Here is a 16,316-nt window from a genome sequence, read left to right as displayed (position 1 = left end):
GGGATGATTTTAAAATAAGAATCCACAAGCATTTCCTGAGATAGACAGATACACACAGGCATAGATGATTGATAAATAAGTAGATACTTAGACACATAGATACAAAGAAGATTGATAGATACCTTGATATATAGGTAGATATAGATGATTGATAGATACATAGATAGATAGGTACATAGATGATGATCATTAGATACATAGATGAATGATTGATAGGTAGATGAATACACAGATGATTGATAGATAAATAGACATATAGATGATTGATAGATACTTAGATACATAGATACATAGATGATGATCATTAGATACATAGATGATTGATTGATAGGTAGATGAATACATAGATGATTGTTAGATATATAGATAACTGATTGATACGTATAAAAATACATGCATAGATACATACATACACAGATAGATTGGAAGAAACAGCTCTTCCCTACTCTAGCATGCCAGCTAATAAACTTGGAAGGGATGGTGGGGTTGGAAATTCATAACATATCTCCCCAGGAGAAACCTGAACAACCCCAGGCAAAAAAAAAAAAAAAAAGGAATCTCTAAAAGAGTTTTTGGGAAAAGCTGGCAAAATTTAAATACAGACTATGGATTAAATAATAGTATAAGGTCAATGCTGAGCTTCATGCTTTTTAAAATCACGCGATGGTGACGTAAGAGAGGGTTCTAGTAAACATATTTAGGGGTGAAGGGTAAATATGTCTGTAAACTCACTTTTCAGTGTCTCAGGAAAAATAAATAATATAAATTTCTAAAAAGAAAGAATTAAAGTGTGCAGAGAAAGAGAGCAAATGGGACCAAACGTTGACAGCTAGTGAATCCGGGTAAAGGACATACAGAGTTCTTTGCGTTATTCTCAAGACTTTTCTGGAAGTCTGAAATGATATAAAATTAAAGAAAGAAAAATGGAGAAAGTTTCCCTCTGCAGGCTCCTATTTGGGCTGTGAAGCGGGCAGTGGGGTCGTTGGCTGTGAAGGAGGGAGGAGGAGAAATGGCTGAGGTCTGGGGACCGTGGGAAAGATGCTGAAGTCCTCGTAAAGAGCGAGGGAACAGCTGAAGAATGACAGAGGCTGGGCAGGATGGTGCACAGGTCTGTTCACAGGAGCTGAGCAAGGAGGCACAGAGAACTGACACCTCACAGGACTCCATTCGGTGCCTCTGAAGGAAGCCAGGGACTGGCCAGCCTTCTGGACCCCTGCTCCTCGTCCTGTATGAGGAAGAGGACCTTCATACAAGAAGAATTGAGGAGGAAAGGACTGGTCGTCACTCCCAGGGTGGACCCCACTCTGGGCTCAGTCAGGTAGGTAGGCAGAACCTCGAGTTTGAGAATGACCCACCATGATGGGTAGCCCCCTCCATCTCTCCGCTAGTGTCTCCCCAAGGCTGCCCATCCTGGCAGGACCCTCTGTGGACCCCCTTTCCCTCGCTCTGTCCAGAGTTGAGGCACTCACATGCACATAAGGCTTGACCCTGTTACAGGGAAACCAGCCAACTTCATTGGTAGATGTGTTCCTGCCCTAAAAAGTTGGGAGGGAAAGAATAAGAGGTTATACGCATCCATGCACATCTGTGTCCATTTTTCTACCCAATGGACACTCCGCCTGTCCATTTATCTCTCTGTGGCCTGATTGACTCAGAGAGGCACCAGCCAGCATCAACTTCCTGGGATGACAGCCAGCTCAGAAGATCCACACCAGCCCCAGAAACTCCTGTCTACACCACCCTCCCCAGGTGTCTCCTCCAGAACAGCCCTTCCTTGCTGGAGTCCAGTGGGGCCGTGACCCCATTTCCTGAGGTCACCTACACCCAAGGCCCCACACTGGAGTCCTTCTACATCATTCCCACAGCCCCAGCCTGTACCTCCCACCAGTTCTGTTCGGCCTCAGCCTTGGTGAGCTCCACGATGTCTCCAAGGTTGAGCCGTAGAAAAGGTCCGAAGGCTCCAGGGGGTGGAGGTAGCCCGTAGTACTCCTGACACACCTCCATCTTGGGCAGGCCTGGAGGAGAGGGAAGGCGGTGGCACCATGTGGTCGTTAGTTAAGGATTTTCAAACCTGAGTCTCACTACCCACCGGGATGGTGAAAATGAAAAAGTCTGACAATACTAAGTGGTGGTGAGGACGTGGAGCAAATGGAACTCTCCTGCATTGCTGGTGGGAATCCACTTTGGAAAACTGTTTGGCAGTATCTACTAAAGCTAAGTAGATGCCTACCTTGTGAGCCAGCAATGCCACTCCAGTGTATACACGCAAGAGAAATGAAAACATATGTTCACAAAAGACATAGACAGGAATTTTCACAGCACTTTCATTCACAATAGCCAAAATCTGGCAACAAACCAAACGTCCTCAATAAGATGGATGAACACAATGTGGTATAATCATACAATGGAATACTATACAGCAATGAAAAAGAACAAGCTACTGCTACAAGCAACCCCATCAGTGAATCTCAGCAACATCATGCTGAATAGAAGAAGCCAGATACGGTAAGCCATATCCATTTTATATATATAATATATATATATAATGAATATGCATAAGTGTGTGTATATATAAGATACATAAAACATATATATGTATGTATATATAGGATATGTATAAGAATATACATCTATAATATATACACTCATACACACACTCATACATATTTCCTCCTATTGAGGACATTTGAGTGGTTTCCAGTTTTTGACAAAGCTGATATATACATTTTTAGTAAATAAAGCTGAATATATATTATGTTATTATATTATATATAAATACTACATATATATATTTCCTTCTATTGAGCTTATTTGGGTTGTTTCTAGTTTTTGACAAAGCTGATGCATACATTTTTGTATAAAGCTGATTATATATTATTATATTATATATAAATATTATATATATATTTCTCCTATTGAGGACATTTGTGTTGTTTCTAGTTCTGACAAAGCTGATACATACACTTTTGTATAAAGCTGATTATATATTATTATATTACATACATATTCCTCCTATTGAGGACATTTGAGTTGTTGCTTTTTCGTGTGTGTGAGAAAGATTGGCCCTGAGCTAACATCTGTTGCCAATCTTCCTCTTTTTGCTTAAGGAAGATTGTCACTGAGCTAACATCAGTGCCAATCTGCCTCCATTTTATGTAGCATGCTGCTACAGTGTGGCTTGATGAGAGGTACTAGGTCATTGCCTGGGATCCGAACCTGCAAACCCCGGGCCGCCAAAGCAGAGTGCCTGAACTTAACCACTATACCACTGGGCCAGCGCCAAGTTGTTGCTAATATTTGACTGTTCCAAATAAAGCTGGAATATCTATATCTCTCTATCTATAATATGGATAGATACCTATATATCGATATAGATAGGTAGGTAGATAAATAGACACAGATAGATATGAAATCTGAGTCTTTACACTGACTCTGTATAACCATGAGCAAAGAGTTTATTTCTCCCAGCCACACCAAACTGTTCTCACTTCTTTCCTAATGCCTTGTCCTCCTGCTTCCTAGCCTTTGCATGTGTTCCCTCTGCCTAGAACACTCCTGCCCTCCTCCTCACCTGTCCAACTCCTCCTCATCCTTCAAGTGTCCACTTAAATGTCTCCTCCTCTGAGAAGCCTTCCCTGAACACTCGGCTTCATCGGGTCCCCCAGCTTCCTGCTCCAGAAAACCCTCTACTTTGCCCACCTCAACCATAATGTCTTAACCAAAGTCTGTCCCCCGTTACCACCTGGGAGCTTTGGGAGAGCGAGAAGTACTACTGTTTTAGTCATCATTTGCCCCAGGTGATATATACGGTAGGATGCTGAATAAAAGTCAGCCATCACTGCTGCGATTCCACAAAACTCATTAACATATGAATGAATCCAGCCTCTTCCCCTGACACTGGGCTAAAAAGAATTCTGCCTGGGCCAGGCTGTGTCTTCTGCTCCCCCATCTTCCAGGTGGAGAACACTTGGCTGAAACCACCATATTACAATTGGATTTTGTGATGCAGAATCAATAGGAGAAGGAATGAGGACAACTCTCAGAAGTGTACCTGGCTGGCTAAGATTACTAAGGAGTTGGCCAGCAAGGGGGTAAAAAAAAAAAGATGCAGTGGATGGAGGAAAAGGAAAAGTGGATGGAAGAGAAAGAATCTTAACAAGGATTGCTGGGGTCCACGCATCGCCTTCCTAGTGTATGAGCAAATGAAGTAAAGAATTTGAGTCGGTTATTTTTAAGCTCCTTTTGAGTTTCTAGGACTGGAACAAATGGATCACAATTTTAGAAGCAGGACATTATGTGGTCGTTCATATCATTGGTGAGACCTGTCCCTGGGCCAGCATCATGGAGGCAAAAACCAGATTTCCTCCTGCCCCACACAGCACCTTCTGCTGACTCACCCAGTTCATTCCTTTTTTTGTCCTGAGCGCGGCGATGTGGCTTATCCTGGAGGGAGAGACCGAGAAAGCAAGGATGACTACCTACGTTCAGCCTGAGGGGTCCTCAGCCCCTATCTGAGCATCCAGCAAAGGGACATGCCCACTGCTGGGGTCTCCTGGGTCCTCCCCTCTTTACTCCAGATGATTTTCCATGCACAGAAAGGAGCATTGGGGTCTTACCTTCTTCATAGTTCCTGCAGAATCTATGGGAGGGAGAAGGAAATAGTTAGGATGGGAAATCCCCCACGCAGAACCAACCCCACCTCCCACCCTGTCTCCCACTGGTTACCTTGCCCGTGTCGTCCACACGGAGGGACCCTCCCCAGACACTCCTTGTGTGCTGGTGCCCGGCACCGATGACAACGGTAGCCCTGATAGAAGGTGCCTCTGGGGTGCAGGGGGGAGATAAAGGAGAGTCAATGATGTTGAACGGAAATAGCCAATCATCTTTCCAAAAATGTGAAGGGTCACTGTGGGTTCTCTTTAGAGCAGGAGAGAGATGGAGAAGCTGAAGATCGAAAGAGAGCCTCCCACCTCCCAACTCAGGGGACTTGACAGCCAAAAGGACCCCCTCTAAAGAGGAAGAGCTGACCAAGCACAGGACACAGGTGCGTCCTCCCAGACTCCCACCTCAGCAGCATCTGGCAAGCTTTGCAGGATGTAGTCTCTTCAAAGGAATACATCTGGAAGTCATGCCCATTGGCAGTGGCATTCTCAGGGTAGATGTTGGAGCTGAAGAGGAAAGATAATTCCATGCAATGGAATAGTATTCAGCCACAACAAGGAATGAAGCACCAATACATGCAGCAACTTGGAGGTATCAAACTTCGTTCCTTTTGATGGCTGTATACTATTCCACTGCATGGATATATCATATTGTGTTTCTCCATCCATCCATTGATGGACATTCAGGTTGTTGCCGCCTTTTGGCTACTGTGACTAGTGCTGCTATGAACATGAGTGGAGATAGAAAGGAGATGAGTGGTTGCCAAGGGCTGGGAGTTGGGGAACGGAAAGTGATGCTTCATGGAAAGCATCTCCTTTTGGGGGGATTAAAATGTTTTGGAACTAGATAGAGGTGGTGCTTGCACAACACTGTGAACGTGCTAAATGCTATTGAATTGTACACTTTAAAACGGCCACTTTTTGGTTATATGAATTTCATCTCAAGAAGGAGGAGGAGGAAGAGAAGGGAGTTCCAGGCGTGGCTGAAGCTCACACAGAGCCTTGGCATTCTGGGGATACAAACAGCCTTAAAAGCCTGTCCCTCCCATTCCCCAGATGAGGAAACTGAAGTTCAGAGTGGTTCTACAGAATGTCAAGGCAGAGGTGAGACCAGAGCACAGAATTGCCTCCCACCCCTGCACCCATGTGACCTATCCTCTGAGGATAGAAAGATGGACGAGGAGGGGGTCTCACAGGGCCATCTCGAACTGCTCCATCCACTTCTTCTTCAGCTCTCGCGTCTTGAAGAACAGCTCATAGCCCTGAGCACCTTGGTCTTCGATTAGGAGAAACATGTGAGTCCACTGCAGAGAAGCAGGGTTCAGGATGAAGGCACTCACCCTGCAGAGGGTGGGACCACACACCCACTGACCCCTCTCCCTCTAGGGAGAAAAGGATCGGGCCAGGAACAGCCTCCCTGCCCCCAGGGACGGCATGGGTACCCTCGTCCAGGGCTACGCAGGAGAACCAAATACACACCCACAAATCTAAAATCACACACACATAATACACACTCAGGTCTGAGACACACACACAACACACACACACACAAACACATTCCAAAGGCCAAATGGAGATCCTTAGACTGCACTGGGGCTCTGGAGCATTGGGATTCCCCAGTTCGGGCCTCAGAGCCCCACCTTCTTGTTGTCGCGCTCTCCGGAGGAGTCATCTCGAACCTGGAAGCTGTGCAGGTTCACAAAGTCCTTGAGGTCGTAGGAGTCCCCTCGGCGCTTACAGATGAGCAGAGCTTTGTCGAGCAGGAAGGCGTACCTGGGAGCAGCTGGGTCAGGTGCTTCTGTCTGGCTCCTCCCAATAGTCCCCATCTGCTGACCCCTTTCACCTTCCTGGCCACACCCACCTGTCCATCTTGACCTCACTCAGTCCTGCCAGACGTCAGTCTCGGCTCCACCCACACGTCCATGCTGTCTGCGCTCTGCTGGTCCATCTAGGCTCCAACCCATGGTCCAGGTAGCCCCACTCACCTGTCTATCTAGAAACTGACCCAGCCCCTACCCAGGCTCCACCCCATATTCCTGTTGGCTCCACCCACCTGCCTATCTAGGAGCCTGGCTCCGCCCCTGCCCAGGCTCCGCCCCAGATCCCTGCAGGCTCCACCCACCTGTCCATCTTGGAGCGCCGCTCCACCGAGGTGATCTTGAGCTCTCCGTCGATCTTGGGCCGGCCGTAGTGGGCTAGAGACTGGTCCTAGGTGGAAGGCAGGGGTTCCGTCCGGCAAGGCGCCACCAAGGAAGAGACCATACACCTTTCCCACGTGGCCACACCCCCGGCCCTCCCTGCCCCACCCCCTCACCAGGTTCTCAATGGACAGCTGGAAGTTGGTGATCTGCCGCATCGTCTCGTTGTCCCGCTTGACCTCGTTCACGCACTGCGCCAGGTCCTGGGGGTGGGGCAGGGGTGAGCCTGGGCCCCCCACCCGGAACAGTCCCCTGCCTGGGCAGGGATAGGGGGCCAGCCCCCGCCAAGGGCCGGCAGGAGGCATGGACAGGGCGCTCACAGCATGTCACTGTCCCCAAGGGGGATGCTGCGAATAACTCATTGGACATACGGACGTGTAGCCGTGGGGCAGGGAAGTTGCCCGTGGGTGTGACCGTGGCCTGCACGGCGCTGCACAGCACCGCCTTGAGTGTGCATGTGCATGTGCGTAACTATCGCTCCTATGTGTGACCATCACCCCCACACCCCACTCACCCTCATGGCATCCAGGGCCAGCCGCAGGTTCTCCTTCTCCACGGTGTCTTGTGTGTGTTTCACCAGCTCCTGCGTGACCCAAGGAGACAACCATCACGTGGGTCTGCCCCTTCCTGCTGGGGGGCCTTCTAAAGAAGCCTGGCCCATCGGCTCCTCCTTCCTTCCCCTGCTGTCCCTGGAGGCTGGGGGGCGTGGCCAGAATGACCCATCCAGAGTGTCCTATAGCCCAGCCCTCAGAAGAGAGCCCCAACCCCACTCCCCAGACACAGAGAGGTCGGTGTGCACCTGGAGAAGGAGGTGGTACTTGAGTACCCGCTGCATGGGCACCATCAGCAGGTCCCGCAAGGTAAACCTCCCGTTGTTCGCTCGCTGAGAACATTCCTGCGGGACCAGAGAGCCACGTGAGTAAAGTGAGATGGCGGCAGATGTAGATTCTCCTAGAGCCTGAAACGTCCTATCTCCCCCAAGGAAATAAGGAATAAAGGATGCTGTGGAGTGAGGGGTGGTTTAAGAGCCAGCTGGAAGGCTAGCAAATACTGCCCCAGGTAGAGGCTCAGGATTCTGCCAGCTGAGAAGAGCTGGAGAGAGAGAGATGGACACGTCTGGAGCATCCCCACTGTGGGGAGCAAAGAAGCTGGATGTAGGGCCCACACAGGTGGATCCTCATCATGCCTGCCCGCTCTGTGCTTCCACCAGACCCACGGGTCCAGGTTGAAGTTCAGTCCAGGATCAGGCTCAACCCTGGATCAGGGCTTGGCTGGGATCAGGGCTCAGTGTGAAGTTGGAGCTGAGCCCAGACTTGGGGCACAGCCAGGATTGGGGCTCAGCCTGGAGCTGGAGTTCAGTTCAGGGTCAGGACCACAGCCTGGCGTCAGGGCTCAGCGCAGTGTCGCGGTTCAGCTGGGGTCAGGGCTCAGTGCTCCAGCCCATCACCTCCTACTCCATTTCCCCTACCTGGCTGCTCAGTACCTCCCTTCCCAAAGCAGGAAGACCCTTGACTGTGCTGCAGCAGAAAGTGGCACCATCTCCAACTCAGTGTTCTCCTGACTGCCCCCAGGGCCTCAGAAGGACTGGGAGACACGCCCCCCCCAGATGTGGCCCAGCCCCCACCTCCAGCTTCATCTGCACATCCTCCCGGGCTGTGGCCACGCGGTCCAGGTGCTTGCTGGCTGACTCCACCTGGCTGCAGTAGCGGCCATAGACGAGGAACCTGCAGGAAGAGGACAGGCAACCAGGTAATTGTGGCTGTCACCAAGGTCAGGCAGATCTGGGTGTCAGTCCCAGCCCCACCTCTTCCCAGCTGGGTGATGCTGAGCCCCAGTCTCGCCATCTGTAAAATGGGCATCACAATGGCACCTCCCACATGGGGTTTTGTAGCGTTAAATGAGATAATGTACAAGAAGCTCCTAGCACATCACCTGGAGGTTGTCTCCACTCAATGCTCATTTACTTAACAAACACTTATTGAGCACCCACTGTGTGCCAGGCGCTGTGCTAAGCACATTAAGCATCAATTTATTCAATCCTCACCACCACCCTAGGAGGTACCTTCCTGTACCACAATGATTTTATAGTTGTGGGAGCAGAAGCACAGAGAGGTTGAGTAACTTCCCAGTGCCACACAGCTCGCAAGAGGCAGAGCTGGGAATTAAACCAGAGATGGGTGGCCCCTTGCCCATGAGCTTACAAGGAAAAGCCCTCCCGGTTCAGTGGTCCCCAAGAGCAAGTTCTCCCAAAGGCCCAGGGCTCCAGGCTGGCCAGCTGGGTCTTACCTCTCCTTGTATTTGATGAAGACCTGGTACAGGGTGGGTGCACTGGGAGTGGCCAGGGCTTCCTTCATCTCCCTTAGGAAGTGGGTGTGCACACGAAGCAGGTCCTACTTGGAAGGAGGGATGAGGGCTGGGGCCAGAGCCTGGGGGCACATCCACTCCCCACTATGGTGCTCAATTCCCAACCCCCACAGTGCAGGGACAAGTGGGGCCAGCAGATTGTCCCCACTGGACAAAGGTCCTGGGCCACTGGGCATCAGCCAGCTCACCTCAATGTTGATGAAGATGATCTCGATGTCTTGAGGTTTGAGAAACCGCTGCAGTGGCTTCATGAAGTGCTGTGGGGAGGGGAGAGAAGGATGAAGGAAGATGAGACCCCCTCCCTCCAGCCTAGGCTCAGAGAGACAGGGACAAGGAGACAGAGACAGAAAGAGACAAGCAAATGGAGGGAGAGGGAGAGAGATGCAGAGAGAGAGAGTTGGAGAATGTCCACACAACAGCCTGGACATGACTGTTCATAGCAGAATTATTCATAACAGCACAAGAGTGGAAACAACCCATACACCCATCAATAGATGAACGAATAAACCCAATGTGGCCCATCCATACATTGGAATATTATTTGGTCATGAAAAGGAATGAGGCACTGACACATGCCACAATGTGGATGGACCTTAAAAACATGATGCTCAGTGACAGAGGTCAGACACAAGAGGCCACATGGCGTGTGATTCCATTTATGTGAAATGTCCAGAACAGGCAAATCCATAGAGACAGAAAGTGCATCAGTGGTTGTCAGGGGCTGGGAGAAGATGGGGGCTGAGGTGGTGATGGTGAAAGGGTATGGACCTTCTTTGGGGAATGGTGAAAATGCGCTCAAATTAAAGGACCTGTGACAGCTGTGCAACCCATGAATATACCAAAAGCCACTGAACTGCTGACATTAAATGGGTGAACTGTATAGTATTGTAATTAAATCTCAATAAAGCTGTTCGAACAGTGAGGGTGAAAAGATAGAATAAAAGAGAGACAGACAGAGACAAGGATACAGGGAAAGGTATAGACAGGGATAAAGAGACACATCAGGAGAGAAAGACAGCCAGAGGAAGCAGAAAAGAGACGCATAAAGAGGGAGACAAGATAAGGAGACAGAGTGAATGACAGGGAAACCCAGAGACGAAGAAAGACAAAGCGATGCGGTCAGGGAGGCAGCCAGGCCCGCTTGGGACAGGCGGGGTCTCTCACGAGCATCAGAGGCGGCCACACCTGTGGCCGTGCACCTGCCCGCCTGGCTCCCGCGCATGCGCCTGGCAGGGGCTGCGTTGGAGCATCGCACCTGTTGAATGGAGCCCAGCGTGTCCGTGTACTTCTCCTCCGTCTGCTGGATCTCTCGCAGGCAGCAGCACCGCTTGTCATACTCTGTCATCTTGGGCTGAGAGCGGGGAAGAGAAGCAGGTGTTGGGGGTCCTGGGGCTGCCCCCCACCCCCAGAAGCGCCTCCCACCCCCAGCCCGGCGCTCCCATTCCCACCACGCACCAGCATGGGCACCGGCTCTGAGCGCATGAGGTCCTCGTAGATTTCGTCACCCTCGGCCTCCTCGTTCTCCACGCAGTCGTACAGGTCCTCATCCTCCTCCACCGTGTCGCTGCAGGACCCAGAGTCAGGCAGGGCCGCCGGCCCGTGGCCAGGGACCCCTGTGACCCCTCCCAGCCCAAAGTCGTGTCCCCTCGCACGCACAGGACAGGGCCATGTCTCCCTCAGACCCCCAAGACAAGACCATGTTCCCCTCGGACCCCCAGGGCAGGGCCGTGGTCCCAGACACTCACTCGATCTGGTCGGACAGGCCATTGTAGATGTCTTCATCGCCCACACTCTCGTCCTCAGTGGGGAAGGGCCTGGGGGGGGGGGGGGGGTCAAGACTGTGTGAGCCAGAGGCTGGAAGCCAGGTGGGGAGGGGGCTACAGGGAGGAGGAGGAGGATTGGGGTCATGTGGGTCCACAGCTGTCAGCTCAGGTGGTTACTCACATGATCCCCTTGTTCTGGGCAATCGGAGTCCAGGACAGAGCAGACAAGGTGTAGATGACCTGTGACAAGGTGCACGGTTGCTCGGTGAGCCCCTTGCCCACCCACACGCCAGAACACAGCCTCGGACTCCCAGCACCTGAGGCTGGATCTTGAGGTTAGACCCAATGCTTCTGGGAGCCTAATTCAGGATTTTCTCCACCTTCCCATCCCCCGTGTCAGCATTCCCTTATCTGAGTGTGCACTACCTGATCTCCTTTTTCTATTTAGTCCTCATAACCACTCAGAGAGGAAGGGATGATATCATTCCTGCATTAAAGATGAGGGACCTAGGACTCAGAAAGGCATGGCCACAAATCTGAGATCACACAGCAAGTACTTCCTAAGCCATACTTTTTGCACCTGGTGTACAACCTAGTCTGACTTGTTCATCCTTCCCCCGACAGCCCTTAGCTTTCCTGGCATAGACGCTCATGGAAATGGACTGAAATCCAGTCTTCTAGCTCTGTGTGCCAAGCTCATGGCAGCTCGTCCCCAGCTCACCTTCCCAAAATCCTGCACATCGAAGAGGTCAAAGGCCTCGAAGAGTTCACTCCTCTTGAGGCCAAACTTCTCGCCACACGTAGACAAGAAGGTGCGGATGTTCTTAAGGCACAGGAACTGCAGAGAGAGAGAGAAATGACAGTGGAGGAAACATGACACTCTCTTCTGATAAAGATCAAGCTGTACCTGAAGCCAGATCTACCCCTCAATTGTTTTTATTGAGGTACAATTCATATAACATAAAATTAATCATTCACCAATAACAAAATGTGGTATAGGCATACAATGGGATATTACTCAGCCATTAAAAAGGAATGAAATTTTGATTTATGCTACAATATGAATGAAGGAACCTTGAAATCATTATGCTAAATGAAACAAGCCAGACACAGAAAGACAAACACTGTCTGATTCCGCTCATAGGAGGTCTTGGAGGAGTCACATCCACAGAGACAGGAAGTAGGATGCTGGGACCAGGGGCTGCGGGAGGGGGATGGGGAGTCAGTGTTTAATGGGGATAGAATAACGGGGATGATGAAAAAGTTTTGGATAGAGATAGCGGTAATGGTTACACAACACTGTGAATGATGCCACTGAATCACACACTTCCGAAAACTTAAAATAATAAACATTATCATTTTATTTCTATATTATTCATATATTTTATAAACTTTTATTTATATTTGTAAAATACATATTTCCATAATTGTCTTTATATATAATGATAAATATTATATATATTTTGTTACAATAAAAAATTTAACCATTAACCATTTTAAAGTGTATGCCTCACTGGCATTTAATACATCCACAGGATGGTGCAACCATCCCCTCTATCTGGTTCCAAGACATTATTTTCACCCCAAAAGGAAGCCCTGTACCCGTTAAACAGTCATTTTCCATTCCCAACTTTCCTCGCTTCTCCCTGGCAACCACTAGTCTGCTTCCCATCTCTATGGATTTACCTATGTCCATCAACTGATACTGAATAAACAAAAGGAGGTATATCCAGACAATGGACTATTATTCAGCCATAAAAAGGGGTGGAGCACAGATCCACGCTACAAAGTGGATGGCCCTCAAAAACAAGATGCTCAGTGAGGGAAGCCAGGCACAAAAGGTCACATGTTGCATGATCCATTTGTATGCAACACCCCCGAATGGTTACATTTCATGAGCCAACACTCCTTCTTTGAATAAACCAGTTTGAGTTGGGTTGCTGTGACTTGCAACCAAAAGATATTAAGTGATGCAGCTGTCAGACACACAGGATGTCACTGTGGCTTTTGGGTATTGAATTCTGATATAAACAAACTCTCACATCCTTCCAGCTGCCCGATATTGGCTCATCCAAATGTCCCAATGGGTTCAGTTCTCTCTAAGGTCCCTCAGGTTCTAAAGCATTCTAACCAACCTCCAGTCCACCAGCCTCCCACAGCATGCAGAGCCGGCCTCTCCCATGGCTCCCAGCACCCTCAGTGATGTCAGTGTGGACCAAGATTCCCAAAGCACATTCATCCAGAGAGCTGGTTGCAATGCATCTTCCAAAAGCCACCTCTTGTATCATTGCATTCACACGAAGTGTCCAGAATAGGCAAATCCACACACTGGAATATTACTCAGTCATAAAAAAGAACAGCGTGGATGAAACTGGAAAACGTGATGCTGAGTGAAAGAAGCCAGTCACAAAAGACCACATATTGAATGATTCCGTTTATAAGAAATGTCTAGAACAGGCAAATCCAAAGAGACAGAAAGTGAATTAGTGGTTGCCAGGGGCTGGGGGAGGAGATAATGGGGTGTGACTGCTAATGAGGACGGGGTTTCTTTTGGGGGTAAAGAAAATGTTCTAGAGTTAGTGATAATGATTGCACAATTTTGTAAATATATTAAAAACCACTAAATCGTACACTTTAAAATGGTGGTAGGGTATATAAATTGTATCTCAATAAAAAATATGCATCTTTCAGGTCCTTGTTTTCACACCTACTCGGTCTGTGAGCACCCAAGTCAGATCCTGTCCCCTCTCTTCCCACAGCCCTCCAAGCCTCCCATCTTCCTCAGGGTAGAAGCCCAAGTCCTCCCTGTGGCCCACCAGGCCCCACACGACCTGCCTCGTCCCCTCCCTGCCCTCCCTCCTCCCTCTCTCCCCCTCGCTCACTCTGCTCCAGTCACTTAGGCCTCCACACTGTTCCTCCAACATGCCAGGCAGTGTCCTGCCCCAGGGCCTTTGCACTAGCAATTCACTCTTCTTGGAATGCACTTTTCTCTGTGCTACACACTGAGGTGTGTCCCCCAGCCCCAAATGTTGAAGCTCTAACTCCCAGGACCTCAGAATGTGGCTAGAAGGACTTTAAAGAGGTAATTAAGGTCAAATAAAGTCATTAGGATGGGCCCTAATCCAATGTGACTGGGACCCTTATAAGAAGAGGAGATTAGGATACGGACACACACAGGGGGATGACCGTATAAGCACTCAAGGAGAAGACAGCTATCTACAAAGCCAAGGAAAGGGGGTTCAGAAGAAGCCAAATCTGCCGACACCTTGATTTGGGACTTCCAGCCTCCAGAACTGGCAGAGAATACGTTTCTCTTGTTTAAGCCTCCCGGTCTGTGGGACTTTGCTGTGGCAGCCCAAGAAATCTACTACACACCAATGTGCACAAGATTCCTTGCCACCTTTTTCAGGTCTTTGCTCAAAGGTCGCTTTGTCAGTGAGGCGTCCTCTGACCACCCTATTTAAAATTGCAACTCCCCCTATTCTGGCATTTTCTGTTCCATCTAACTGTGCTTCGTTTCTTTTCTTTGTTGTTCATCTTCCCCAAATAAAATGTCAGTTTAGGAGGACAGGGTCGTGGCTTTGCTGCTTGGAGGATGTCCACCGTCTACAATAGTATAATAGTCCCTTGATAAATATTTGTTAAATGGATGGATGGCGATGAGGCCTGGACATCTGCATTTTTAACAAGCTCTCCAGGTGATTCCTGTGTACTTGCTAACCCCTATTCTGTGATTCTGCAGTACCAATATTTGCATTTTTTGGCATGCCTCCTACACATGGTTAGGTGCTCAGATTTATTCCATTCTTGTGACTTCAAACACCATGCCACAGCTGCATAACTCCCCACCTGGGAGTTTTAAATGTCCATTTTACCTACAAGGAGACAGGCTCAGAGAGGGAAAGAAAGCTGCCTAAGATTATGAACAGTGGGAGTAAATCCATGGAAGAGGTGAAATTTAACTCCAGGATGACATGAATCCAGAGCTGACTTTCTTGACCACCGCTTCATCTCATTGCCTTGCATGAGCACCCAGCATGCACTCAATTCCCAGCATTCTCTCTCTATTTTCTAATTCATATATATATTTTAAAATATGTATACTTGACGTGTACCATTTGATGCCTTGAGGTATATAGTCATAGCGAAATGACTACTACAGGCAAGCTAATTAACAGATGATCTCATCTCCTTGCATAGTCACCATTTTTTGGTGTGTGATGAGTGTACCTGAAATCCACTCTCTTAGCACATTTCCAGTGTTCAGTATAGTATCAAGCCTAGTCATCCTGAGTGTACATGACGTCTCTAGGCTGATTCATGCTACATAACTGCAACTTTGTACCCTTGACCAACATGTCTCTATTCCCCCACCCCCAGCCCCTGGTAACCACCATTCTACTCTCTGCTTCTATGAGCTTGACTCTTTCTATATATAGATATATATCATGGAATCCCTGCATGGAATCCTTGCAATCCTTGTAATTACTATTATTATCCTCATTTTACAGCTAAGGAACTAAGGCAGGGACAGCCAGCTGAGATGCAAACTTAGGCAACGTGACTTCAAGCACCTTGCCATAGCTACACATATGAATCAATTCAATACTGTGTTATTGCACCCATGTATCTCACTCTTCCATCTTCAGATTGTATCTTCTTCTCAATTATTACCACAACCACCATCTACTTAACCCGTTTTATATGGAATACAGACTTCAAATTACCTTTAACACAAATCAATGCATTTAAGAATTTTACATCCTACTATCAAAGGAAAGTAGGATCATTTGCTATAAACAGAAGCCAGTGTGGAATAAATACGATGTAAACAGTGTTCTTAAATTCTAGTTGGATCCCGTGGCCTGCCCAAGACCCGTTCTCTCTTTGTCAGAAAGAGAGTAGCAACAGTTAGAGACACGTAAAAGAAACAGTAACGATTTCAACATCCATTCTTGACAAAAGAAAGAGAAAAAAAAACTCTCAGCAAAGCAGGAATGGAAAGGAACTTCTTTAACTTGATGAAATGCACCTTTGAAAAATCTTAAACCTTTGTTTTAAACAAAAAAGCAAAACATTATAGTTAATAGTAAAATGTTGAAAAGATTCCCTTTGAAATCAGAACTAAGGCAAGGGTGCCCAGTATAACCATTCCTCTTCAACAATGTATCAAAGATCTCAGCCTGCACTGCAAGATAAGAAAAAGGAAGAAAAGGAAAGAAAGAAAGTAAGAAATACAATAGTCATTTGTGCAGATGATATGACTGTCAACACAGAAGCCCCAAAGAATATACAGACAAATAACCAGAATTAAGAAAATAAGTGAGCAA

General features: G+C 48.3%; 1 protein-coding gene across 1 annotated transcript in view; it reads right to left on the bottom strand.

The window, feature by feature from the left end:
• The window catches only part of VAV1 (vav guanine nucleotide exchange factor 1), a 56,580-nt gene that overhangs the window by 13,716 nt on the left and 26,548 nt on the right, over positions 1-16,316 (bottom strand). Inside the window, exons 2-21 of the mRNA XM_070622770.1 lie at positions 11,708-11,824; positions 11,168-11,226; positions 10,969-11,037; positions 10,679-10,787; positions 10,479-10,574; positions 9,412-9,480; positions 9,146-9,249; positions 8,484-8,583; positions 7,659-7,754; positions 7,374-7,442; positions 6,976-7,062; positions 6,784-6,869; positions 6,302-6,434; positions 5,856-5,965; positions 5,067-5,168; positions 4,726-4,823; positions 4,617-4,639; positions 4,398-4,443; positions 1,879-2,015; positions 1,470-1,535 (exon numbers count right to left, since the gene is read on the bottom strand). Of these exons, the coding sequence (XP_070478871.1) occupies positions 1,470-1,535; positions 1,879-2,015; positions 4,398-4,443; positions 4,617-4,639; positions 4,726-4,823; positions 5,067-5,168; positions 5,856-5,965; positions 6,302-6,434; positions 6,784-6,869; positions 6,976-7,062; positions 7,374-7,442; positions 7,659-7,754; positions 8,484-8,583; positions 9,146-9,249; positions 9,412-9,480; positions 10,479-10,574; positions 10,679-10,787; positions 10,969-11,037; positions 11,168-11,226; positions 11,708-11,824 (1,776 nt within the window). The remainder of the gene's footprint in view (positions 1-1,469; positions 1,536-1,878; positions 2,016-4,397; positions 4,444-4,616; positions 4,640-4,725; positions 4,824-5,066; positions 5,169-5,855; positions 5,966-6,301; positions 6,435-6,783; positions 6,870-6,975; positions 7,063-7,373; positions 7,443-7,658; positions 7,755-8,483; positions 8,584-9,145; positions 9,250-9,411; positions 9,481-10,478; positions 10,575-10,678; positions 10,788-10,968; positions 11,038-11,167; positions 11,227-11,707; positions 11,825-16,316) is intronic.

This window comes from Equus przewalskii, chromosome 6, assembly GCF_037783145.1.
Source record: "Equus przewalskii isolate Varuska chromosome 6, EquPr2, whole genome shotgun sequence".
NCBI lineage: Eukaryota > Metazoa > Chordata > Mammalia > Perissodactyla > Equidae > Equus > Equus przewalskii.
This window is presented reverse-complemented; position numbering and strand designations above follow the sequence as displayed.